The sequence below is a fragment of the Strix uralensis genome, chromosome 4, assembly GCF_047716275.1.
Source record: "Strix uralensis isolate ZFMK-TIS-50842 chromosome 4, bStrUra1, whole genome shotgun sequence".
NCBI classification, from domain to species: Eukaryota; Metazoa; Chordata; class Aves; order Strigiformes; family Strigidae; genus Strix; species Strix uralensis.
Window position 1 is genome coordinate 70211289 of NC_133975.1, and position 26152 is coordinate 70237440.

Below are 26152 nucleotides of genomic sequence, written 5' to 3' on the forward strand. Positions count from 1 at the left end.
ATACCATAATCCCACAGACTTGGTGACAACTGATTGATTAGTTACACAAGCTGTCTTTGTACCTTACTACCTTTGCTCTGTCAGGGATAAGCGGAATTTGCCCTGATGTATGTGTTCATGTGCTCCAGGAGCACACAAAATAGCTTGAGCCCAATGCATCACAAGCCTGCACTTTATTAGCTTTAAGTTTCCTGAGATAAGTAAAACCTTGTATGTCAGATCTGGCTGAAGGAGAAAACTAAATTACTAGAAGATACCTTGACATTTCTTAACTTTCTAAAGGCTGTTAAGACTTAGTCTTGCTTGTCTTCCTTACCAAGAGAAATGGAGCAGCAGTACAGTGCTTCCCTAATAGATTGTTCCCTTGAGATTTTCCTAGTGAAATCATGTTGGGGGGTGGGGCGGGGAAGCTGTGAACATGCCTCTTTAATAGCCTCATTTGAAAAACTGGAAACCTCATTTTTCTGTTTGTGAGAATGAAATCACAGTTCAGTGCTTTTCTTGACTCTTGGTGCAGAACTCTGAAACCGATCACTTTCGTCAGTACCAGCAGCCAAGATCATAAGTGGTAGCATGTAAAGGCATCTCTGTTCTTAAAGCATAGGTCTGATATGTAAAGAAAGCCACTGTCAATGGAAAGTGTCTTTAGCAGTGGAAGAAAAATAAAGGGAGAGAGCATAATGCCCACTTTTGCATCCTAAATTCTATTTATCCTGATAGTAGCCTGTTTTCATTTAATGTGTTAGAAGACACTGAAACACTCTACACTTCAAAGTCTGTGAAATCTAGTTATTTTATTAGACTTATTCTTGAAACAAAACCAACAACCATAAATTGTACTTCTCAGAATTAGAAACTAGTATTCACAAGGGAAGAATACTGAAGAAAACTGAATCCCCTTCACCCACAGTTGAAAATTCTCTTTCCCAAAACCTCATCTGGTAAAAAGTCTCTCCCTGTACTTAGCTTCCTTTTATTTCTCCTGAGAATGCAAGACACTACTTGATTTTAACACGGTTTGAAAGTCTCCCTATAGTGAGATAAGAGGAAATTTTGATGGGGCAGGTGGAAGCTGAAACCTATTAACTTACCTATTACTGTCTGCTTACAGTCATCCCTGGAAGGTAGATGGAAAAGGGTACTTTACATGTAATCTGCCAGCTACTCAAGAAGGCTGTTCCTGTAAGCTTGCTCCTTCACTGTTTACAGCAAGGTTTTATCTGAATCAGTAAGCGAGGACAGCAGGCTGCTACTGCTGTTAAACACGGGCATGTTTCAGAAGGCACAGTAACTGCTGAAGCTAGAATCTCATGCATGCTGTGGTATAAAGAGAGAAAGGTATAACAGAAAGCCAACCACCACCAAACCCTCATGATTAACTTTCTGAAAGTAGAACAGCTGGGTAAGTGTCATTTATTGAGGGAAAGGGTCTGAGTTCCAACTTTCAAGTTTGTCCTTTCAGTTGATTTTATTCAAACAGTACATATTTTCATTTCTGCTTAACAAACCTTTAGGCACTAATTACAAAAGCACAGTCAAGCTGTCTCATGACCTTTAAGGCACCCTTTACAACACAGAAGTGGGACACAGGTAAAAACCTGAGCAGTACTACTTGTGATACAGCCAGAGATATATTATGATACAGTGTGTGTGTGTATATATATATATCTCTTGCACTGATGCAAGTGGAGTCATGTTCCCCGTTGTTTATACTGCATGAACGGTCCTTCTTTTCCACTGCTTGTTTTCATAAGGTGTGTCCTGTGATTAGAGTGGCTCTACAGAGAACAGAAAAAGCCTGGTTACTTTTGCAGTGCTATGGAAAATACAGCAAACATGAAAGCATCAAGCATGCTTTCTGATCCAAAAACTGATACTATATTTTTTGTTAAAAAAAAAAAAAAAATCAAGCTGCTGGTTGTTTGGAATTAGCTTTACATTTCTTCGGAGGCATCTGTGCTTTTCAGGCCTTTTGAGGCTCGGCTGCTGGGGCACTCCAGGCACGGAAAACCAAAGCTGCTCCCAGGCGCCCGCTCCCCTGCCAGGAGCTCCGTCACCTTCCCCCACGCCCGTCCGGCGCGTCACGCGTGGGCGCCCGGGCGCGGGGCCGAGCGCCGCCCAGCTGCGGCGGCAGGGGCTCCCCTCCCTCCGGCCGACCCCCGTCCCTTCCCCCGGTACCTCGGCGCAGCGCCTCCTCCCTACCGCTCGCCCAACGAGTGGGTGGAAGCCCTGGAGCGCCCCGCTCCGCCCTGCCGGCAGTCGGCCCTCCGCGGGCGGCGGGCGGGACCCCGGCCTGAGCGCACCCGCTTCCCGGCGGTGGCTGACCTGGGCCCGGCGCCCTCAGGGCAGCAGGTAGATGACTACGAAGAGCGCCAAGTCGAAGAGGACGAAAAGCCACAGGTCCAGCCAGTAGGACTGTCCCGACAGCGCCCGGTCGCCATCCGCCGCCTCCGCGCCCCGCTGCTGCTGCCGCCGCTGCTCCCGGCGCCGCGCCGCCGCCTCCATAGCCCCGCGGGTCGGGCCGCGGCACGCAGCGCGCAGGCGCCAGCTGCTCTTCCGGGTGCGCAGCCAATGAGAGCGGAGCGCACGTCCTGCCGGCCGCGCCCCGTGGGGCAGCACCGCCCCGCCCGCCTCATGCCGCGGCCCGCCCCCGGAGGCCGGCCGTGGCCGTTAGTGGCCGTTGGGGGCCGGTGGCGCGCGTGCGGCGCCGCTGTGGCCTCCGTCGCCACCTGGTGACGGCGCTGGTGTTTTGCCGCCTGCTTCGAGCACGGCTGCGCGCCCTCGCAGGTCGCCTGGCGGGCTGCCGCCGCAGCGGCCCCTTCCCCGCTCACTCCTGAGGGGGTTAATGGGGATTCCAGGCCGCACTCATGGTAAAAATAACTAGACGTGGCGGCAGCTCCAGCTTCTCCTGCTGGTGCCGGGAGGAGTGCTGCTTGTGGAGGCTCGTTCTGAGCTGGTGACTGACATTTCTGCGGTAGAACCGGGGCACTGCTGGTTTCTGCTCCCTGCCAGTCCTCAGGGCACTTGGCCAGGTGAGACAAGGGTGTGGGGAAAAGCAGGTGGTCAGTCCCGTCAGACCGTCTTGGCCTGGTTCTGTTAAGCTGTACGGGTCCTTGTGTGGCAATAAACATTCACAAGTTCTTTCTGATAACGGTTTCTTGGAGAGCAGATGATGCCCTGGAAGGAACTGAAAGACCTTTTGGGGAATCCTGTTGTGAACAAATTTAGGAAAATTGAAGTCGTTTTAAGATACACTTCTATCCTTGAAGGTTAGTTGGAGCTTGTACATCCTAAACACGGAAAAGTTCACACAGATAGTGTATACTGTGTGCTTTATTTACACAACACACAGCTGTGTAAGAAACTGAATTAAGCTGGACGACCTGATGCCATGCTCATAGTTGGGATGTACTACCCTCAGTCCAGCCAGTTCACTCAGTATTGCAAGGAGTGCAATTACTCTCATTGTGTCTAGAAGAGTGAGCAGAAACTTAGAGGAGTGTACTAAACAAAAACTTCCTCATTGTAGCTATTAACCCTTTTTAGCCTCACATTTAACTTCTCATAAGCATGCACTTAGGGGTAGGTATTTTCCTTAATAAGTTTTATCTTTAGAAAAAAGGATGAGCTTGAATTTGTCTTTATGTAGCAAGTATCAGTTAAGCACATGTGTTAGGTGAAATATATTAGAGATTTTGGGAGGAAACAATGACAATACTTCTCTTTTAAGTCTTGTACGCCTCTCTATTACCTCATTTGAGCAAAAGGAACTGTGGACTGTAGGTTTCCCCAAAGCAATTAATTTCCTATTAGGATGCAAAAACATGTAATTTGGAAATTCCTGCCTAGGAAACAAAAGTTTCGCTCACATTCTAGTATAATGATTTTATTTTGTTAGCTTACCAAAGCTATATCTCTCTCCTCCATCCATTTAATTGATATTATCTCAAGTATTGGAGACTGAGTCTTTAAAGATTTTTCCTTATTTTTTAAGTACAGCTGCTGACCACATCTGTCTGCAGTATTTGGAGTTCTTAAATAACTTTTAAGCTCTCTTTTTTTTAAAAAAAAAAATAATTATCAGTACTTTTCAGTTTGTGGTGTTGCATGTAATGCAGAATTAACTAAAATACTTTCTCAAGTACTTGATGAAAAGAATACCCTACTGATTATTATAGCCAATCAATCAAACAAATTTAGTAACCTACATCAAAATAACCACGAGTCAGGGTGTTACAGGGCTGGGTGTGGCACAGGTAAGCACATTGATACCAGGCATGGGCTAGAGTTTGACTTTCTGAACCAGAAGGATGCAAGACTTAAAGGGTCAGCATACCAAGGGAAGAAGGAGAGAACACATCCAGAAACTTAATACAGCTTCCATTCCAGACAGTACAGTCTCTAAATGAAGTAAAATGGCATTCTCCAGTTTCCTGAAACCTTTGACATGTAATTGTTAATTGCTTCTAAACTGCATAGAAGTATATAATGACATGCAGCTGATAACGAAGGTCAAACTCTGTAACAGCACTTTGATGGTTAGGGCTTCTGTCTTACAAGTTTAATCTGCTTTTTCAGTGTGCATAGCTTAACTGAAAGAATCTGTCATGTAGCTTCTTGCAAGCCATTGTTCTTTATCCCTCTCTCTTTTAAAGATTTTAGTGTCTAAACAAAATAGCCTGGAGATAGATAATTTTGCAATAGTGTTGTTTCCAGATTTTAGGGTGTTGTTTCTGTTTGGTGGGTTTTTTTTAAGTTTTTCATACCTTTGCTTTTCAGTTTTACATTCCTTTGAAAATTGAAGGACTGTTTAAAATAGTATTCTTTTCATTGTGATATATATGGTATATCTATCCACTGGAAGATGATTATATAAAAAATATCTACACTGGAAATTGCATACAATAAGTATCTGGGGGAGAAAATCCAAAGTCATCAGGAAGGGTCATCTTGTCCTAACTCGAGTACTGTTTGCATCATGAGAGCATTTTGGCAGTAGAGGGAGCTATGAGACGCTGAAGACCACAAAAATACAGGCTAAGAGAGGATTCAGTTATAAAAATAACTGAAGGAAAAAATGTTTTTATTCGTTTATGGCCAGCAAAAAGACAATCAAGGAGACCCAAGAAAAGATGGGTGTAAATTTTGTGAGGTATTTAAAAAAAACATTAAAATTATAATGTGAATGTACCCATTCAGAAATTATATTTGTAATTGGACCTGTAACAGCATGTCAGTAGGCACACGGCAGAAGATTATCTAGCTGTTTATCATCATCAGGGAATTCTGTGATGAAGTGCTGTGAGACTTTGCAGATACAGCTGCATTCATATTTTGGGCTAGACCTCAGGCCCACATGGTATCATGATCTTTTAGCAAAGCCTTACATGAATCAGTCTTTTTCTAACTATGGCAGTAGAAGCATGAGTGCAAAAAGCTCAGAAGCCAAAAACAGAGCTGGAGAAATATTTGCTGAAGGACAAGAGTGCCGGCAGCACACAAGTTTGTTCTGCTGATGTGTCAGAAAGGGTCCAGGGCTGAGAAGCAGACTGCCCTGTAGACACAGGGACAGGACTAGATGACCACCAAGAGGCATATTTAGAGGGACACAGCAGATCTTAACTAGTGCTGACCCTTGAGAGACAGTTTTACTGCAACCCCTAGGAAACAGCACAACTGAAGGGAGGGGAGGCTGTGTTGAAAACAGCACTTATGGACTGGAGAGCGTGAGCAGAACATGGAGCATATTTGTCACCCATCAGAAGCACCAGTGTTTGAAATCAATGTAGTCTGAAATCATTCTTTATCTTAAGATAAAGATTGTTAAGACACCTTCAATATTTTTATTTATGTCCTGAAAGAAACTCACTCAGAGCCTGCTAGTACTCTTCCTGATGCAGAATGATTTGAACCCCTAATAATATGGATAATATATATGGGACATGGAGAAGGCTGAGGTACTCAATGACTTTTTTGCCTTGGCCTTCACTGGCCAGTGCTCCAACCACACTGCCCAAGGGGCAGAAGGCAGAGGCAAGGACTGGGAGAATGAAGAACTGCCCACTGTAGGAGAAAGTCAGGTTTGAGACTATCTAAGGAACCTGAAGATGCACAAGTCCATGGGACCTGATGAGATGCATCCGTGGGTCCTGAGGAAACTGGTGGATGCAGTGGCTAAGCCACTATCCATCATATTTGAGAAGTCGTGGCAGTTCGGTGAAGTTCCTGCTGGTTGGAAAAGGGGAAGCATAATGCCCATTTTTAAAAAGGGAAAAAAGGAATACCCAGGGAACTACAGGCCGGTCAGTCTCACCTCTGTGAGAGGATGGAGCTGATCCTCCTGGAAACTGTGCTAGGGCACATGGAAAATAAGGAGGTGGTTGGTGACAGCCAGCATGGATTCACGACGGGCAAATCTTGCCTGACAGATTTGGTGGCCTTCTACGACAGCGTGTCCCACATGACATCTTTGTCTCTAAATTGGAGAGAAATGGTTCTGATGGATGGACCACTTGGTGGATAAGGAATTGGCTGGATGGTCGCAATTGCAGTTGCAGTCAACAGCTCGATGTCCAAGTGGAGATCAGTGATGAGTGATGTTCCTCAGGGGTCGGTGTTGGGACTAGTGCTGTTTAACATCTTTGTTGTCAACATGGACACTGGGATTAAGTGCACCCTCAGCAAGTTTGCCAGCGTCACCAAGCTGTGAGGTGCGGTCGACAGGCTGGAGGGAAGGGATGTCATCCAGAGACACCTGGATGGGCTGGAGAGGTGGGCCTGTGCAAGCCTCATGAAGTTCAACAAGGGCAACTCCAAGGTCCTGCACGTCAGTCGGTGCAATCCCAAGCACAAATACAGGCTGGGTGAACAATGGATTGAGAACAGCCCTGCAGAGAAGGACTTGGGGGTGTTGGTTGACAGGATGCTCAACATGACCTGGCAATGTGCGCTTGCAGCCCAGGAAGCCAACTGTATCCTGGGCTGCATCAAAAGAAGTGTGGCCAGCAGGTCGAGGGAGGGGATTCTCCCCCTCTACTCCGCTCTCGTGAGACCCCACCTGCAGTGCTGTGTCCAGCTCTGGGGCCCCCAACAGAAGGACATGGACCTACTCGAGCGGGTTCAGAGGAGGCCACGAAGATGATCAGGGGCTGGAGCACCTCCCTTATGAGGACAGGCTGAGAGAGTTGGGGTTGTTCAGCCTGGAGAAGAGAAGGCTCCGGGGAGACCTTAGAGCAGCTTTCCAGTACTTAAAGGGGGCTACAGGAAAGATGGGGAGGGACTTTTTATCAGGGGGTGTAGGGATAGGATGAGGGGTAATGGTTTTAAACTGAAAGAGAATAGATTAGGTACAAGGAAGAAATTCTTTCCTGTGAGGGTGGTGACACACTGGCACAGGTTTCCCAGAGAAGCTGTGGCTGCCCCCTCCCTGGCAGTGTTCCAGGCCAGGTTGGACGGGGCTTTGAGGAACCTGGTCTAGTGGAAGGTGTCCCTGCCCGTGGCAGGGGGGTTGGGACTGGATGATCTTTAAGGTCCCATCCAACCCAAACCATTCTGTGATTAATAAATTGGAACAACTCAAAATTTGCATGTTTAAAAGCATAGTCTTACTTTTAGAAGCAAATACAATGGAATTACTTTATGTGAGATATCTGTATATCATCAGTATGTGTTTTATATCATTCCTATTGATATAAGCATGATATATTTTATGTTTATTCCATATTTATATTTACATAGAATAGACTTAGAGACATGGGCATTGTCAGGTTTCTTTTAGGTTTTGCCATCCTTATTACACAATATTCAATACACGGAAAAACTGTTTATTGATATAAATATTATGGTAAGGAAACTAAGTTGCCATTTGAGGACCAGTGCAAAAAATACTTAAGTTCTGCTTATAGAAAATAGTTTCTGCCACCTTTTATAGTATGGCATTCAGGTAGGACTTGGTACAAATAACATTTTAGCATTTGTATCAAACTGTAATTGGATTTTATTTATTCAAGGCAAAACAGTAAACATAAGGAAGTAGCCTGTGTTTTCAACAGGGCTAAGTAATTGCAGCTTAGGAGGTGCTCTGTGAGGGCATAAAAAAAAAAAAGCAGAGGATATGTAGAAATGGTCTTTTTTTTTTTTTTTTTTTTTTTTGATTCTGGTGCTGTTTTGAGCGAAGTACTTAGCCCCTTTTGAAGATTCTCTTGGCTTCAACTCCTTCATATACGTAGGTCTGTTAAGAAATTAAGAAGAAAAATCAGTGGCTGCTCTTATAAAGTTTCATTTCACAGCTGCTATTGAGAGATGGTCAATAGTGATTTAATTAATTGTGACTGGTGGCCATGTGGGGCCTACCAGCCCTTGTGGAGGCTCTGAGGAAAGGAACATAAAGAAAACAGCCTGTCGTCAATAGGCATAAATTCTCTATGCAAATATTTGAACCACCATGGGACAGCTTTTGGGGGCTTCAGAAAAAACCCAAAGTGTTGAAGTGTCATATTCCCAATACCACTGCTTAAGAAGTTTCACCCGTGTTACTGCTTTTATTAGAAGTGTAAAGAAGCACTGAAGGGTTGGACTGTATGTTCTTGATATCTCAAATCTCACACCTGTCCATAAGTTTGGGGTTTTTTATTTATTCTTTTAAGAAGCTTGTGACCCATTAGCAGAGAGGATCTTAAAGCATTACAGTTCACTTCAGTTTCTGGCTTTACTGCAGAGCTGTGAAACATTTCCCTTTTGTCTCAAATTTACCCCTCTGTGCCATCATCCCATGCCCCAACCCCAAACTTTGTTTTAAAAGGGCATTTATCAGCTGTTGACAACATTACCCTGTAGTAAGCTCCTGTAGTAAGGCAGACACTTGGAAAAGGGCCTTCAGTCAGAAAACATCTACAGAGTGTATAGATCTATATCTATATCTGTATCTGTATATAACTCCTGTATACAGCTTGTATTCACAGGCTTCAGAATGATAAGATACAGTTCACATGGGTAGAAAAATGTAAAAATCACAGATTGCAAGTTTTATTTTAAAGTTTTAGATTTTGATAGATTACTTGACTTGAGAATTTTAACTAAAGATAAATGAGGTTATTTGACTTGAAGAAAATGTCCTACTTTCAAAAGAGCTTTTAAAACTTTTTCAGTTCATTGTATTGTAAAGTTGTATGTGACTGCTTAACTCACCTGAACAAGTTCTTCACCTACGATTTCTCTGTATGCTGTGAGTACCTTTCCATTATCTTTCCTAGTAAATGTACCTACAAGTTTATTTCCTTCCATGTTCCAAGAACCCTATAATGGGAAAAAAAATTTTGCAATAGATATGACACTGATTTGATTTAAAGACTGCAGGAATGCTTAAAACTAAGAAGACATTAAACTAGTGGAATAATGCTTTTTTGGACATTGATGGAAAGGCTGTAAAAATAAAATTTTAATAAAACCACTAGTTTAATTGCATAACAGTCAAGCTAGATTTTTTTAGTGCTCAGTACACCTTAATTAATTGTATCAACAGAAAAAAAGTAATTTCTTATAAATATCCACACTACACTCTAGGTGGTGTACTTGAATATTATAAGAAGTAAAATTGCAGTTGCCTGGATTTTATCGTGTGAAATTGCTACATACTCTGCTTTTTGGGCATTCTATGGAACCCTGAGTTTCAGGGTACAGTGTTGATCCATTAACAGTTAAGACTGCCTTGTGGTTTTGTATATAAGCTGCAAGCATTCCTGAACAGTCACACTTTAAAAGTAAAATTTAAATTGAAAAATAGGAAGACAGGTCATTCATCTGGAAACTGTACTTCGTAAAGTTATTATCATATAATAAATATATAATTATATGAAAATTCTCTTACAGTAAGTTCAGTCCCATCAGCCAGACTGTACTCAAAATTGACTCCCAGAGTGAATTCAATATCTATGGTACGGAAGTTGCTTGATTCTTTGACAGTAAATTTGTTTCCATCTTGTTGAATAGTGATCTTCAGATTATCGTGGGCTCCTAACTTTCTTTTCATCACATTAATACCTAGAAAAATCAATTAATATCAATCAGAAAAAAACCTCCTAAAGCATCGTATCTGTCTCTTTTAGGTGACTTTTATGTGGTCAAGTGAGTTTATTCCAGCATTCTGACCCAAATTTTTATTCTCTTTCACTTTTTATTGAGGCCATTTTCACCAGTACAGATATAATACGAACCACTGTCCAACTGGAATGTTTATGTTTATGTCCATATAACGTACAGTTTGTAAAAAGTAAGTATCGGGTTGTTAAAATTACTTGAATCATGTGTTTCTATAAAATTGACGAATGATGATTTCCTCCCCGTGTAATTTTCAAACTAATTTCATGTTATCAAAATAATATTCCTGCTATAGAATGCTGCTTAAAGTTTATCATTCAAATTCTCTGAGCCTTTTCCTCAAATGTAGACTTAGAGATTCTTTCCTCTGCTGAAATTAGTTAAGTTTCTTAAGATTAACATAATAAATCAGAACATTTCTCAGTATCTTCCCCCACCTCCCCGTCATGGAATCATTTGAAAATACATGCAGTACGCCATGTAAGGGCAGAGCAGCAAACAGCACAAGGACAGCCTAGTCAGAAGGTAGTTCACAGACAGCTCGTGTTTGTATCCAGCCACATTGGTATTATTCTTGTAGAAAGGATTGGAAAAGTAAGACTTACCCATTGCCTCCATGAACTTTTCATAGTTTTCATTTCTGTCTATTTTCCAAGTACCATCAAATGCCATGTTTCCGTCTGTAGAAGGACTGTTCTGAAGTAACATATCTTTGCAAAGAGAATTTATGTACTAGCTTATCTTGAAAGCAATTTACAGGATGATGTGGCTGACTAAAGCTCAACTGATGCACTGATCTTTTCAAGGAGAAGTTTACTGTAATCAAATTTCCAATTGTGACCACACTGCTTGCTGAATCTCTGCCTTATTGCCCCCAAATCACAACAGTATCTTTATTTGTTATCTTAATAAAGAATTGCTAATCCATTCATTGTATTCACCATATTTGAGTTGTAGTAAAAATCGGGTATCTAGTGAAAGCAATAATTAGACTAAGAAAATTTCTTGACATTTTCCATTTCTGTTGTATCTTCATGCTTGTGGGAGAGTCTTTATGCAACTGGAGGAAATATATTTACCCAACTAACCAAACACAAATCTCTACTTGATCTGTTATAATTTGGTAGAATCTGTTCTGCTCAACATAATAAGCATGGGGCAGAGAATTTACTGAATGTCTGCAGGTTGTTTCAGAAAACGATCCACGTGCTTCTAGTCTAGTGCTGAGCTATGAAAATTGGGATGATATTCTGTATTCATGTTCTCACTCTTTAATATATAGTTTAAATTCTGAGCAGTTTCTACAAATTTTCTTCATTATAACACATCAGTGAATGTTATGTGCATCTAACCCATTCCTACAACAGAAAAAATGTGCAGCTAAGTGAATTTACCTGATGTGGTTGGTTTCCACAGGTCCCAGATTTTGTCTGTTCAAGCATAATGCAGAACATGAGTCTTCCCTGACTCCCCCCCCTCCCCTTCCCCTCCAATTGGTGCTACTTGAAACTGAGCAAAACTATTGACTCAGTTTTGTTTTTACCAAGTTCAGGGTTATAATCATTCTGTTCACATGGTGGCATCAGCTTTGCTATCTCTTAGCTTCAAAATGTGAATGTAAACCCTGAACGCCCAATTGGATTTTGCTATGGGCTGTACTCTACTTACCAAATTTTAACAGTGACTCATGTTATCATTATCTTGTATATCTGTGGACTGCAGCCTGGAACAAGAGGTTTTATTGAAGTGTAACTATAAATTTAGAACTTTGCTAGCGATACCACAATAGGGGCTTTTCACTCCAGTCAGCTTCATTTTGAATTCAATAGTAATCTGGCTAACAGACTGGAGAGGAAAAATAGCTCAAGTATTTCTTACTTGATGAAAAGAAAATAGAATTTAGGTTCATATTGTTGCAAGTTATGTAGGGAAAGGTGCCATGCTTGCAGCCAAAACAGAGTGCTAGAAGCTGACCATGCATTAGAGTTCAAATTAACTTTTCCAGACCCTTTGGTCTTTTGAAAGATGGGATTTGGTACAAGCTAGTCTGTTGAACCTCATGTTCCAACTACAACTATTCCAGTTCAACTCTCCCAGCAGTAATTTGCAGAGGTTATCTTGGATCTGCCAACAGACATCCTTTTATGAATGTTTCCTAATTAATTTCATTTGAAGTGAGCCACCTCCAGTTACACAGCAGATGTTTCAAACCTGGGAGTTTTGCCTAAACTGTGTGGGGAGGAGTAGGGAATATGAAGAATCTCATTTGCCAAATGAATGGTTGCTGTGAGGGCACAGTACCCCCAGCATGGGGTCATACTGAACATGTTGGAGCACTAACCTGGTGAGCCAGTGCAGCCGCAGCTGGGAGAGCAGGAACCCACAGACATGTCCCTGTTCTGGGTGGGAAGGTTCACCTGCAGGTGACAAGGATTGGGGTTGTGGGCATATGTCCTTTTCTCGTCCTCTTGTCTTCCACTGTTCCAGCTGCTGTTGTTTGCCTTCCTCAAAGCCATGGTCTTCCATCTTAGAAATGCCTTTTTTTCTCTAAGGCTAGGAAGAAGCAGAGCCTGCCACTCTTGCGTACTAGCTACCTGTTCTTTCCTTTTCCTACCTCTTATATTCCTGCCTTGCAGGGTAAAGCTGCCTGCCAGATGGAAGGCGTTCAGGCTGTTTACTCTTAATGGCAGTGAGGGAAGTACCTCACCTCACAATACCTATTTAACAACACCATTTAGGTCTCATTATATAGTTTTTACGTTCAGTTTCTTCCCAGATTTTCATGCAGTATTTTATTACCTTGGCTTACATGAAAGTACTAAAATAAAATTTGCAAAGAAGTAGGCATAATTTTGGTAGAAAAAAACCCTGCCTCTATATAAATACTGGAATTCCAGAATTAACATCTTTTGTGAAGGACAGAATTGAAACACTGCATCTCACTGTGAACTGGAGCACTGTCAGGTACAGGCAAGACATTAGATTTAGGGAAATAATCCATGCTAGCCCTTGTAGTTGGAACTGGGTAAAAATCAGCCAACAATAAAATGGAAGATGAGTAGTTGTGTTAGTATGGTGCTGAATCCAAACTCAGTGTCTCAAAAACTGTCAGCCTGTGCGCGGTGCTGTGCTAGTCATGGATGCCCATCTTACCCTTCAGCCATCTCAGAAAATAGGCAAAATGAGTTTTTGTTAGTCAGATTATCTCTTTTTATTGCATTGGAGTGTATCTTGACCTTTGTCGTTATCACTGTCAATCTATATTATTTATTTAGTATATATACATAAACAAAAATACCCAGTTATAGTTCATTCAGTTTATTGTTGCTTAACAAAATCATTAACTCTCTTTACAGTCTTTGCAGAGGGTTCTTTCTGACAGTGGTGCAGTGCAACTTTTGAACCACTTCTGTTGTATCCAGTAGAAAATTGGGGCCTGAAAGAATGTGAATTATTCACATATTTGAAATCTATGAATCTAACAAATTGGAAGTTACCTTTTATTTTGAGCATTTCAAGAAAGCTTTTCTACTTTTTAGGTGGGTTCTGCATTCTCTTCAAGAATCTGCTGATTCATTTCGTTTAAGAAATTATAAGGTATCTGAAGTAGTGTTTATATATTTAAACAGAACCATTGTTACTGATTACTTTCCTCATTTGAGTCCAATCTATCTTCTTAACCTCTGAAAAAATAACTCAGAGTAGTGACTTTCTGCAGGTTAAGTATGAATTTCTACATCAAATTTACTTCAGCAGTTTTTCTGAACCTTAAAAAAGGGGGAGCGTCTTCTGGAGCAAGTCCTCAACTAACAGGAAGATCTCTCAGATGTGCTTTTCCAGTCAGTTATCTCACAACTTGCCTTTCCCCCCTTCTGATTCTTTGGTCTCCCTCAGAAGTCAGGCTAACCAGCCAACTCCAAACCTTTTCACCATGGGAGCAGCGAGTAGCTGGGTCCTGAATTTCACATCAAAGCTTGTGGCTCCATTTCTGTCCCATTTTTCCCTTCCTTAACATTTCTTTTCACTGGGCATGAATCCTTAGGATCCTGTTCAGATCAGTCCCACAGATTTGTCAGTTAAGTAATAATCTCCACAGGTGGTCAATATTAATAAGTTTCATAGTGTCTCTATGTTGATGTAGTGCTGACAGCATAAAGAGCTGTTCTTCTCTGAGGTCTGATGGAATGTCAGTGCTAGAACAAACAGCTGTCTTTTTAATCTCTCACAATTTACATGAGTTACTTAGGACTATTAACAGACTAAAATCTGACTCTGGTTTTCTTACATGTACTAGAATCATACGATATACACTTAACTCACAGTCAAGTTCCTCTAAAAGCTGGGTTTCCTTCTAAAATGATAATTAAAATTGGTTTTATAGATTTTTTTTAATGTTGGAATATTCCACAACCTTTTTTCTTCTTCTGTCTACCCCTTCCATGACTGGTTTTCAAAACTACAATTTTTGCTTAGATGGTGCATTGAAAAACTTGATTTTTAGTATAGCTAGTTGCATGAAAGTCATGAAAGCTAAGGGTGTGTAATCTTGGCTTCATGGCTTTCTTCAATGTGCCAGCTTCAGAACACTGAAAATGGACAAACATTAACTTTGAAGTTTGATCTTTAAATGAGGTGGATGGAAATAAATTATTAACTTATATGGTCATGCGAATCTCATCATGCCAGTCTGTGATAATCATACTAGGCTGTATTATGATGATAATTGACAATGAGGTTCCAAAGATCAGGGTGACAACAATGCTTTTGCAGTGGGTTATATCCGTTCATCCTGTTTATTGTTTTGTGGCTTGTCTTCAAGTTGTAGTGTCTAAAATTAGCTAGGACAGTAGAATTTGGCTTTACCATGGAGTGATAATGGTTAGGTGCCAGCATAAACATTATATACTTATGTAAATATTATTATATATAGTATTATATATTAAGAGAGAGATGAATCCCTGTTAAAACCATGCAGATTAACTGGTTTCTGTCAGGTAGTTGTGAACTGATTTGGCAGTGTTTATGCATGTTTTCTACTGCATGATTCTTCTATATGTCTTCGGATGGATCGCAAAGATGGTTGGGCACTTAAAGCATTTAAGTGCCCCTGGGTCCCTTATTGTGATGTTTTACTAAGCATTTAAACCACACTACTCAACTTTATATCGATACGATAAATCAATAGTTCTACGCCAGTAAAGCCAACTCTAGTGTAACTATGCATGGTCTAGCAACAAGGACCTTGATGGACCCTAACTAATGCCATCTCTTGGATAAATAATTTCAAAGTACCTATTGTAATTAGATGTATTGCAGCAGGATTAGATCATACTTGAGCTAGATTTTGTCCTATTTCTGCTGCCTGTTTTCCAAGTTTCTGGTTTTATTTTCATTCAAGGAGAATCTCCTGGATGCTGCTAATACGCAGTCTGTTCAATGTGAAGATTCAACATTTGAATATTACTTAGAAATTTCCAGTGAGTATAGATCCATTTGTCTGATTAGTTAGTAGTGGGCTGTGGATCTTAAAACTTACTCTTAGGTGTCTGTGCACACTCCTTTTTAATTTCTGTGTAATGGATCCATAAAGTGCTGCATGTTTTTGAGAGTTGATTATTGGAGAGAACTGAAGTGCATGAGCTAATAAGCTCCAGGTTAAAAAAATCTAGAAGCAAAATGCAGGATTTTCTTAAAGCAATAACAAAACTGGTATTTACTTTGTTTCTTACTGCATGCTAAAATGAATCCTAGGATTACCCAGAATAGTAGAATCTAGCCTAGTTTCAATGACAAGAGGGTGACAGTGACCAATTGCCAATAAAAATGTGTGCTTTTCCAGAAAAGGTTATACAAATCTCTGAGTATTAGTCCCATTTGTCACTTGTCACATAGAGACTGATATGTCAGTTGACCCACAGGGCTGTTTGTCAGGCTTATCTAAGGTATTTAAATGTATATCTTAATACTCTTTCCCTGTATTTTCCTGGCAAATACTTAGTAGAAGGCAGATTTAGGGAAGTAGTTTCTTTTTGTTCAGAATATGAAATGTGATCAAAGGGTGGGGTTGAGTTATAGTCCAATGAGCTAACAATGTACGGTATTGAAAGTCTGCACTGGACTTTTCAGTTTCTCCAAAATTTGAACTGGCCTTTTAGTTCATTTCAACATAGCTATTTGCTGATCATACACTTTTGCCCTTGATTATGATACAGCTCCAAACTCCACCAAAGATTATTGTGATTATCTGGATTAGTGACTTGAATCTAATCTCATCTGTAAAATAGTGAGCTTCAGAGTTCTTCTGAGCTCAGCATAATAGCAAGAGAGCACCCTATATGGCTCATATATTTAAATATTTGTATATCCAAAAGGAAAAGATGGCATCAAGACAAAATTCTTTTCTTCATGTTTCACATGAAAGCAGAATGGACACCTGGCTGGTTCTATTTCCAGCTCAGAAATGGACTTTCTATGTGACCTTGATCAAGTTGACCCCTCTACTTACATGTAAAATGAACTTCCTGTCCATTAAAGTCATACATATCATAAAATAATGTGCCAGTGACTTGATTAACTACTACAAAAAAGGATTCAGAAGAAATGCCTATATGTGGATGTATCGTGTATACTAGTGGTATGATTTAGCCATGGATTTTAGTCCTAGTTTTTGTTAAAGAACTTTGATGATGTTAAATAACAGAAACCCATCTAAAGTATAGATCTATTTATCAGCCATTATGAACCACTGGGTGGGCAGTAGCAGTCTGTGGCTGAATTGATTATCCTCATATTTCAGCAGGAAAGAGGATTTTATCTTTAATAGTACAGATTCAGATCAGAAAATAATGCAGCTGTTCGGCAAACAGTTCAATCTCTCAGGAAGTGTAAAAATAAATTTCCATGTTAAATAAAATAAGAGCTTTGGAATAATGGGGAGAAAACATGCAGCTAGGTATTTCAAAATTCTGAATTGTAAATACCGAAGTGAAAATTTATTGTGTTTATAATTTGTGGTATTTTTCAACTGAAATTGAAGTTCTAAAGTTCTGTACATGCTAAGGAATTCTACTCTTCTCTGAAGGGCTAAAAAACTTGATGGCTGTCAGATTCCATAAATTTAGATCCTAAAGCTTACTACTGTAACGAACTCGCACATTTGAATTATTTCCAAAAAACTTAAAGGGTGAGATTTTACAGGAATGTGAAATGCATGTCAGCAATAGCTGTCACCACTGATACTAAAAATATGGCTGGAGGAAGGAGCTATTGTCTTTTCCATTTGTTAAAAAGGCATTGTAGTTGTGCAAGATGTGAAAGACCAAGTGTAATGTTCTTTTTCACCTCTTCAATAAAAATGCCCTCGTTCAAGGTTATATTATTTTCTGGGCTGGGTAAGAAATGTATTCCAGGACTCCTGTTGAAAACTGCACCAGTCCTCAGAAATGAATTCAAACATTCAGTAGGCCAGCAAAGACTAAGCAGGAGCCCGACTAGGTTGGTGAGTGGGCTGGAAAGGTTGTAGTCCCAACAGCCAATGGTCACCTGATATATGTAGATATACATAGACAGTTGTTCAGCTGAACTCATAAACTGCCGTTGGTTCAAGCAAACAGTGCTTGTGTTTTGTGCTGAACTAAATCTAGCCCTTCATAACTTTTTGAATGAGACTGCTGTTTGCCAGGGATGTACATACTTTTTGGTTTTGCCTAGAGCTAAAAAAAGTCAAGCCAGAAGTGTTGCTGTGGAGAAACTAATAGGCAAAGAACAGAAATTGCCAAGAAGCCCATTGGTCTAGAATTACTTCTAGGCTCAGCAGTTTTGCACGTGATGAGGCTTTTGTTGCCAAAAATAATTTTTTCACAGTTTTGTTTGAAGTCACTGGGTTGACTATTCCATCTCTCTTTCATGCTATCACAGGAATTGATATCTGGGGCCAGAGGATGAAGATAGATCTCTGTAACAGTTGTATTTGGCAGTTCTGCTTAGCCAATAAATAAATTGGTTTCTTACAGTTCCCAGCTAATAAGTGTAGCTGCAGTGCTCTCTAGTGGTTAGTAGCAGTGAATTATTTTTTGCTGTTTTTAAACAAGAAGTACTTTACCATTGGCTCGTCTCAGTAGTACTTGCGATGTAAGTATCTTGATATTAGTAGTGAAGTTTTTCTCCTCAGGATTTCTAGGACCTAGAGAAGTTATTATAAAATATAAAATTACGAAGCAATGATTTGAATCAGGGAACAGTGAGGTGTTGAAAATTCAACCTCAGTAGTATTAATTACCAAACAGTAAAATTTGACATCGTCCTTTTTATTTTAAAAAGCATGAAAGCAGTACAAAGAGAAGAATGAGGAAATAAGTAATGAGCAGCATTTTGGCCATAGAAAATAACCTGACTCTATTCTCTATCAACTGTACAGTAAGTAGGACTAATGATTCTCTTACTTCTCTACTTTTACTAAGTAATCATAGGACAGAAGCAAGTGAGAACACATAACATTCAGAAGACTTTAATACTGCTTAAAGGCAAAACATGATATACAGAGTAACCCCCTTAACCTAGTACAAAAATACTGTGCCCAGAAACTATGTATTTGTTCAAATATTTTTAAAAGATAAAAGAATACAAATGGACAAACTCAGTGGCTAGTGACTGTGATTAAGATTTTTATTAAACTATAATAGAAATGTATATTTAAACTATTTACAGTGCATTTCACACTACATTCTTTAAGAGACACATGCAGGTGTCTGCCATGTGAATACAGAGGGCTCAAATTCTAACTTCAGTTACATCTGTAAAAGTACCTTGGGCATCAGCAGGAATAGCTGAATACAGCAAAGAGCAGGTGAAGCAGGTGTTACCAAGGGTAAGAGTTTGGTCCCTCTTTATATGTAAAAAAGGTGGATTTGACCCATTCTTTCACTCTCTATATAGCTCAATTCAACTCCCACTGAGGTAAATGGGGATCATATAATTGACTTCAAGTGGGCCCTGGTATGACAAGCTCATGCTGTGAAAGTTAGTGGAAATTAGCAATTATATAGCATTGTCACATAAATATACATTTACAAACAGTGGTACTTAGATATGAGTTTCTCTATGGAAACAAACTTCTTTATGTGGAAAATAAACTTTCCCATGCAATTTCCATTCATTTAGCAAAGACAAAGATAAAATATCTTGCTGTCACAATTTGCTGTATTTAGCAAGTGTCACTAATTACCAAGCCAGATTCTGTGATGTTTCTTTCTTGTTTCTGTGAAAGTCCAAACCAAAAAATCCAGCCCTCATTATTTATCATACTCTGGCCAAACTAATTTTTTTATTCAAGCTCCAATGTTAAAGCTTATCTTTCAAATCAGTGCAAGTCCCTGAAGAAGTACAGCAGGGAACTGTGAAATAAAGCTGAAAACTTGTGGAATGTAAACTGCATGTGATTTGACATGAAGAAGAAATTGCAGCATCACAGAGACAAGACTCCTAACTAATGTATAAATTTGCCTGAAATACTAGCTCTCTGTAAAACCTTTAAAAATGCATGAATTTATTATGGTGAGGCATTTTTTTTCATCAGAACTCTCTATCTTCTCATGCATAACTGCAAGGGTCACCAAACAGATCACTCAGGGAACATGCCCTAATTTTAAGAGGTTAGATCTGACTCTTCATAATCTTTCTATATAATGGGTTAGAAAATCAGGTACCTACTAATTTTGAAAAATCTTGTATATGAATTAGACAGTGTTCTGATTTTGTCAGTTCATGCCACTATCAGATAAAATGCATGCAAAAGTTTTATCTTTACATGTGCACAACTGTCAGAGGGCGATGCATAAAATCAGGCTTCAGTCCTCTCTCTTCTAAAGAGAGATCAGCTGGTCATCAGTGGAGTAGATTATTCACTTTCATCACTAGCCCAGTTGTATTCACTGAAGATATGAGAGTAATCTGCTCTTAACTTTAAACTAATGAAGAATCAACACCATCCTGAAAATCAAAATATTTTCCCCTCCTTTACTGTGTGAGATAATAGAAAACCTAGACATTCTACAGCTGATATTGGACCTGTGACTAACTTGTTGGAAAAGAAGTACTACCTACAGCTTAGGAGCCTCACTGTTATTTTAATTAGAAGAGGTAGGGTTAATCAGTAATTTTGTGTATGTTAATATGTATGACAAGTAATTTTTTCAGAAGGGGAACAAAATCAGAAAAAAAGAAGTGTACTTTAAGCCTTAAACTGTGCTGTGAAGTGACTTTAAAAGAAAATATGTCCGTGTCTGAGAACAAGTAGGATACTGACTTAGATGTCTTCACTGAGACAAATGTTAAAAAATAGTGAGACAAATTCTGTACCTGAAGACTTAAATATCAAATTTCACAATGGCTTTAAAGGACTTAAGACTGAACTGACAAAGTGATAAACTCCATTTCAGCTCGTTTCTTGTATAATCCACACTGATTGCTTTAGCTAGACAATATAAATTGGAGAGAATATATTTCAGACCTGACTAAAATAATTAGATACATAACTCATGATGAAATGAATGGCAGCTGCATGGCTGTAATCCACTAGCTGGGTTTGAAAATGTTGAATTCTGAAGGCAATGAATTTCAGGCAGAAAACAGCCTGGCTTTTCTTCATATTGTCACCTATTTACATTACAAAAGGAATGAGTAATTTCTGCAAACAGTTCACACAAAGCTATGACAAAACCAGCACACTCTGACTTTGCCTTCAGGCAGAGTAGAACACTATATAAACAATTTGATCACTGGAATTTCATGAAGTACAGCAATCTCTGCTTTTAAGATTCTTAAACCAGTAGTTTAAAGGGTTTGGTTTTGTAGAAATATATACAGATACAGGTGTACTATGACATTTAAATGGTTTATTTACTAGGAACTGTATTTCTATGTATGTTCCAATCTTTGTAGTGGAAGAGATTCTGTGGAATAAATGTGTACAGATATGTAATTAAATACATGCACATAGTCTATTAGTGTGTTCATTTTAAGTGAACCTTTGAAAAAATGCAATGTCATGTCCATTTTTTTTCAAGTCAAAGATAGGAATCCAGCACTCCTTTGTAGTAGTTGTAAATTTATGTCATAATAAAGCTTTGCTGAACACACAATAAAGCAAAGAAATACTGGGATCTTAATGTAAATGATATGTCACTATATTGTAATATCACAATAATTGATTTGCTGTGTTGTCACCATGAATTACTAGTCTCAACCATACTAGCAAGAATACACCTTTATATACATATACTTTACTCATATTTATATTAAATATGTCTCTCATCAGCATAATAATTATATTTCAGTATCTCAAGCATTTTAGGAAAAGAATATACAAGGACTATGCAAATCCTGAAGCAAAGTTTCCTATTTATCAAAAAGTACCTAAAACCTCTTTTTTTCGGGGGGGTGGGGGGTGGGGTGTTGGTGTTGGGGGGGGGCAGGCTGCTGTCATTTTTCTGCATAGCTATGACATACTACATACATAATTGTACTGTGTATGTGTACAAATACACATATGTAGCACTGCATAACAGTAGCCCTGGAATTCTTAATTATTGTTGAATTCCATACTTTTTTTGAAAATCTGGGAAAAAAAATCAGGAAAAATACTTTTGTAGAAAAATGTTTTCAAATTCAGCTGCAATAATATATTATTGGTGGTCATTAGAGAAGTTTGAGATCGGATTAAATCAGTGACAAATAATTTAGGTTGGCAGAAATGCTGCAGGCTATCAGAATGCCTTATACATTTTTAAAAGAATTGACTATGAAACTCAGTATCATCAAACATTTTGAAACATTTGCTTCATCTCTTGTTAGATTCTGGTATAGTTTATCTAAATGCAGAGACTGATAAAAAAGAGGTTGTTTTCACTGTCTTTCTGACCAGCTTTTACACAGGAGGACTGATAATCTCCTGGGAAGAATTTATTGCAGTTTCCAACTAGAATTTTCTGGATTACTCTGATAGAAATCAACTTCCACACTTCGAAGTATAATCCCAAATGTATTACTTTTGCCTAATACTATTGCTATTTTAACTGAAAATTCATTACTACAGATTAAAAAAAAGTAGCATTTTCTGTGTCTCTGTGCAGCCGAAATTACACCTACTGCTAACCAATCTTAGACTGCTGACATTAATCTCCTAGTCCTGTCTACCCAAAGAATAGTGCTCTCTTTGTATTACTCTTTTGGGGTTTGTCTAATGTGTGTATTTTCTTGAATTGGTTCCCAATTCAAACCAATTTTTATTAGTCATCATTTAAATAAAATATCAACGTTGTTTTTTTTTAACTAGTGCAAGTTAATTGATTTATTTTCTGAACGTTAATACCTCATACACAAATGGCAAATCCCTGTAGCATTCTGAGCTATTTTTGCTTTCAGTGTTGTGTTCTTTTTTCTTATTCGTTTAAGACATTGTGATTAATCATTGTTAACATTAACTAATGCCAAAAATGATTTTTAAAAGATGTTAACCTAAAACTTTCTTCAGAGTGGTCATAGCCATTTCATAATAGCACTGGCCTAAAGAATCAGTCCTTGATAGTCACCAGAAGTGTGCCATTCCTGCATCATTCTGATTCAGATTTTCATCTCTTGCTCTTGCAGTCACATTATCTTTGACTCTTCTTGCCCATGATTCAGTCTGTTGGTTATGATGATGTTAAATTCAACTTCCAAATGAAGTTAAAACCAGCATATAAAAATGATCCTGTTTAGTTTCCATTTCTCTGTGTGCTTCTTGCAGCTTTCAATGGGAGCCATTCCTCCATGGCAGCCTGTCAGTTACGTTGTGACATTTCATCAGCCTTCAAGCAGTTTACGTTATTCATGGATAATTACGACACTTCTACCACAAAACTTCTAAGACCCCCATTGCCTAGTAATTCACAGGGTTTTTAAAAATTTCTCCAAATATAAGACATTTGCTAAGGCATTCCTCTAGTATGAAAAAAAACTACTGGGTGCACAGATTCTGGAGCTCTTCCACTTTGAAGCCCAGTTCTGTCTCCTGAAAGAGGTTAGCATAGCAATGGTGGATTAGACTCCTCAGAGTTAGTCCCAACCTTTCCTCTGAACCTCTGGGAAGAGAACAGGCAAGACTGCTCATTACTTTTATAACATAACACAGCAAGACTGGAAGAGGAAAAAAGGTGCGAAATGCAGTAGTCTTTAAGGTACTGGCCACAACATGATCACTAAACAACTATATACATCTATAAAGTAATAGGTTCTCAGGGACAGCTGAGTAACTGCACTCGTACCTTCCTGTGGAATAGGATAGCAAAAACTACCCTTGCAGATCTTTTTCCATCTCAATCAGATGTAATAAAAGAAACATACTATCTTTATATAACCTTGGCATATACACGGTCATGCTATATCTTGAAATGTGGAAAATAATACAGCAGTGGCAAAACATAAGCCAAATTCATACAGTGTTTAGCAAAATGCAGTACTCCCCTATTACTATGTTTTCTATGTGAACTTAAGCTTGTGGTTGTTAAATTAGCCTCTCAGTTCCGTTTGGCTTGATTGCTTTCTCCATTAATCAGATTCTTCTCTTGTTGTTCAGCTAAGGATTGCCATTTCTGCCTGTTTTTTCTACAGCCGTCCAGTAAAGGGTAGCAGGCCTCCGACACATGTGTTAGGGCCTGAAATAAATTAAGAACATGTAAAACAGATTACATTTAACAACAAAATAAGGGTTCTTAAAGATGACCATGAGAGAGAACAGAATGATTGAAATACAAGGTCTATCTATAATTAAAATTGAACTTTTATTTTGAACTTCAAGGAAGGCTTCCTACTGCACATCAAACATGCACACAATTACCTGGCACTAGGGCTGATTAGACTGAGTGGCAGTGTCCATACAGCACTTCATACATAGGTGCAGAAGGAACCACAATAAGTTTGTTGTATTCTGCACAAGTGACCTGTCCAGTATTCCTAGTGAAATACTATGCATGGACTTTGTTTGCAAGCCAGTCTTTGAATGTCTAGCAAGGTTGGTCATAAGGATGGCTGTGGAGTGGTAATCAGACACAGAGGAGGTACAGTCAGTGAGTCCATATTCACTGACGGTGAATTCAAGACACTTGGCACACAATAGATAAATTACATTTGACACTTAGTGCCTTTTAGGAACAACTGTGACTGAAGTCAATCAAGAATTTTTCATGATATGGCTGTGTTACTATATCAGAGTGAAGGAAAACTGGATTCTGATATTTAAATATAGAATTGAAAAAATAAATGAGTAATTCATAAGCATTTTTGTATGTTTTTCTTTCCAGATGGAAGTGATGAAATGTTTCCTCACACTATGACAGTCAGCCCTTACTTGCATAAAGGGTTCTGTTGGCTTCTGGAATAAAGTCACACTATCCAGAAGTGTAAAGTGGGAGTTTAATAGTTCTAACAGTGCAGAACAAGGTATGGGAAAGAGGGTTTGAGCATAGATACTATGACTGACTGCAAAGTACAGAGAGAATAATCCTGGCCCCTCTGCTGGTCACTATACAAAACATAAAATCATTCAGAATTTCACATGGAATTCAGGTCTCATTCAAATAACATGAGGCAGCGATGTCTAATTCTCCTATAACTTTACACAGGGACTCTACTGAATTATCAGCTTGTATAAATCTTCATAGTTCCTTTTGGCTTTATAGGCTGCTTCATTAGTTTCAGTAGACATAAAGTATTTTTGATTTACACCACTATAAGAAGAATGGGGCTGTCAAATATCTCAGGATTTTTCCTGTTTTATTTATCTGAACATATCTAAACAGCATTTAAAACTGCTAAATGATACTTTTTTCAATTCAAAAATTAAGAGAATGAAACACATTTCTCTCATTTTTTCAGATTTCTGATCTTAAGGAGAAGACTTGTAGATCATTCAATTTAACTGCACTGGTTACCCAGCTAACACAAGCCACAAAACTTCAGTTCATTTGGATTTGACCTACTCTGAGTAACATGGTAAGTCACATACTTGCAGTGCTGTGTTGGGAACTCATCTCTGTTCGCACTGTGTGTCAAATTCCTACTGACTGGATGAAAGCTAAGAAAACAGTGGAAAGGCTGTCATTACAACCCTGATTATTGTTTGCTTTTATAGCATTAGACTGTTGGAGAGTGAACTGTGTGCTTGTTCATTTTCAAAGTTAACACTGAAGTAGTTTATATGTTTTACCATTTATTACTCACTGAAGAAAACAAAAATCTGTGCAAGCAGGTAATATCCCCTACTTGTACTCCAGTCAAAATAAACAAACACTGGATCAGCTCAAACCATAGCCCCTTCCTTGGATTTACCAGTATCGTTATGGGTTTTGTCTCTTCCTCATAGGCTCCCCCTCCTCTTGAGTGCTCTCTGCCCCTGCAGGTAAGTCACTCTCCCTTATCTGTCAGGTTAGGACACATGCTGGCATACTCTGAGACTGTACAAAGTCCCAGACACTGTCAACCTGCTACATGCTCTTCCAGTTCAAGTCAGACTTTGATCCAAGATGACAAGTAAGAGTGATACACTAGAAGCTGGAAGAGGAAACATGTTCTGAGCAAAAAGATGCTGCTTAGACCCCCTCCTGTGGATGTAGCATCTCCTTCCTTCTTCCCCAATTAAAGAGAAGGGAGAAGACTCCAAACATTTGTAGGTGCTTTTGGCTGCTAACCATGAATGTCTCTGTATTCACTGTGGCATAACAAAGCCACTGTTACAAAGCAGGGGCACAGTAGCTAGAAATCACTCATGCACCTCGTTTCCTTATACAAATTGTACAGGAGCTGGGTACAGTTTGGACTAGTATCACTTGGTAACTGTTGATGTAAGCTGCGGTATGTATTTCAGAGTAAATGACATTTTTTTGGTCTTTTCATAAATGGAAAGGTAAAGCCCTTCCCTAACAAGAAAAAGTATAGAAGTTCAGGCTCTGGAGCTGTGGGCATTCAAACCTGTTCAGGTGTTCTGTTCAAAAACATTTTTGTTTGTATAGTCTGTACCTTCCCA

General features: G+C 39.2%; 2 protein-coding genes and 1 long non-coding RNA gene across 7 annotated transcripts in view; all 3 read right to left on the reverse strand.

Moving 5' to 3' along the window:
* Positions 1 to 1399: 1399 nt before the first annotated feature.
* Positions 1400 to 2542, reverse strand: LOC141942948 (uncharacterized). Its single transcript, XR_012628785.1, has 2 exons — positions 2326 to 2542; positions 1400 to 1778 (listed from the first exon to the last, which is right to left on the reverse strand). It is a non-coding gene; the product is annotated as an uncharacterized LOC141942948 (long non-coding RNA).
* A 5633-nt stretch (positions 2543 to 8175) lies between these two features.
* Positions 8176 to 10767, reverse strand: FABP2 (fatty acid binding protein 2). The gene is made up of 4 exons (XM_074865158.1): positions 10701 to 10767; positions 9866 to 10038; positions 9187 to 9294; positions 8176 to 8230 (listed from the first exon to the last, which is right to left on the reverse strand). The coding sequence occupies exons 1-4, from the start codon at positions 10765 to 10767 to the stop codon at positions 8180 to 8182; spliced, it is 399 nt and encodes a 132-aa protein (XP_074721259.1). The 3' UTR covers positions 8176 to 8179.
* Positions 10768 to 18380: 7613 nt separating this feature from the next.
* Positions 18381 to 26152, reverse strand: part of PDE5A (phosphodiesterase 5A) — a 140452-nt gene continuing 132680 nt past the window's right edge. For all 5 annotated transcript variants that reach the window (XM_074867231.1, XM_074867228.1, XM_074867227.1 and 2 more), the window contains exon 21: positions 18381 to 23786. In XM_074867231.1, coding sequence (XP_074723332.1) covers positions 23649 to 23786 — 138 coding nt within the window. In that variant the 3' untranslated portion in view covers positions 18381 to 23648. The remainder of the gene's footprint in view (positions 23787 to 26152) is intronic.

What these genes read in the sequence shown, in the direction of transcription:
- FABP2 (XM_074865158.1), bottom strand. Translation starts at nt 10,767, where the DNA reads ATGGCATTTGATGGTACTTGGAAAATAGACAGAAATGAAAACTATGAA. An exon ending in AAAGTTCATGGAGGCAATGG is followed by an intron (nt 10,039 to 10,700) that starts GTAAGTCTTACT and finishes TGATTTTTCTAG; the next exon opens with GTATTAATGTGATGAAAAGA. An exon ending in CTGATGGGACTGAACTTACT is followed by an intron (nt 9,295 to 9,865) that starts GTAAGAGAATTT and finishes TTCCCATTATAG; the next exon opens with GGTTCTTGGAACATGGAAGG.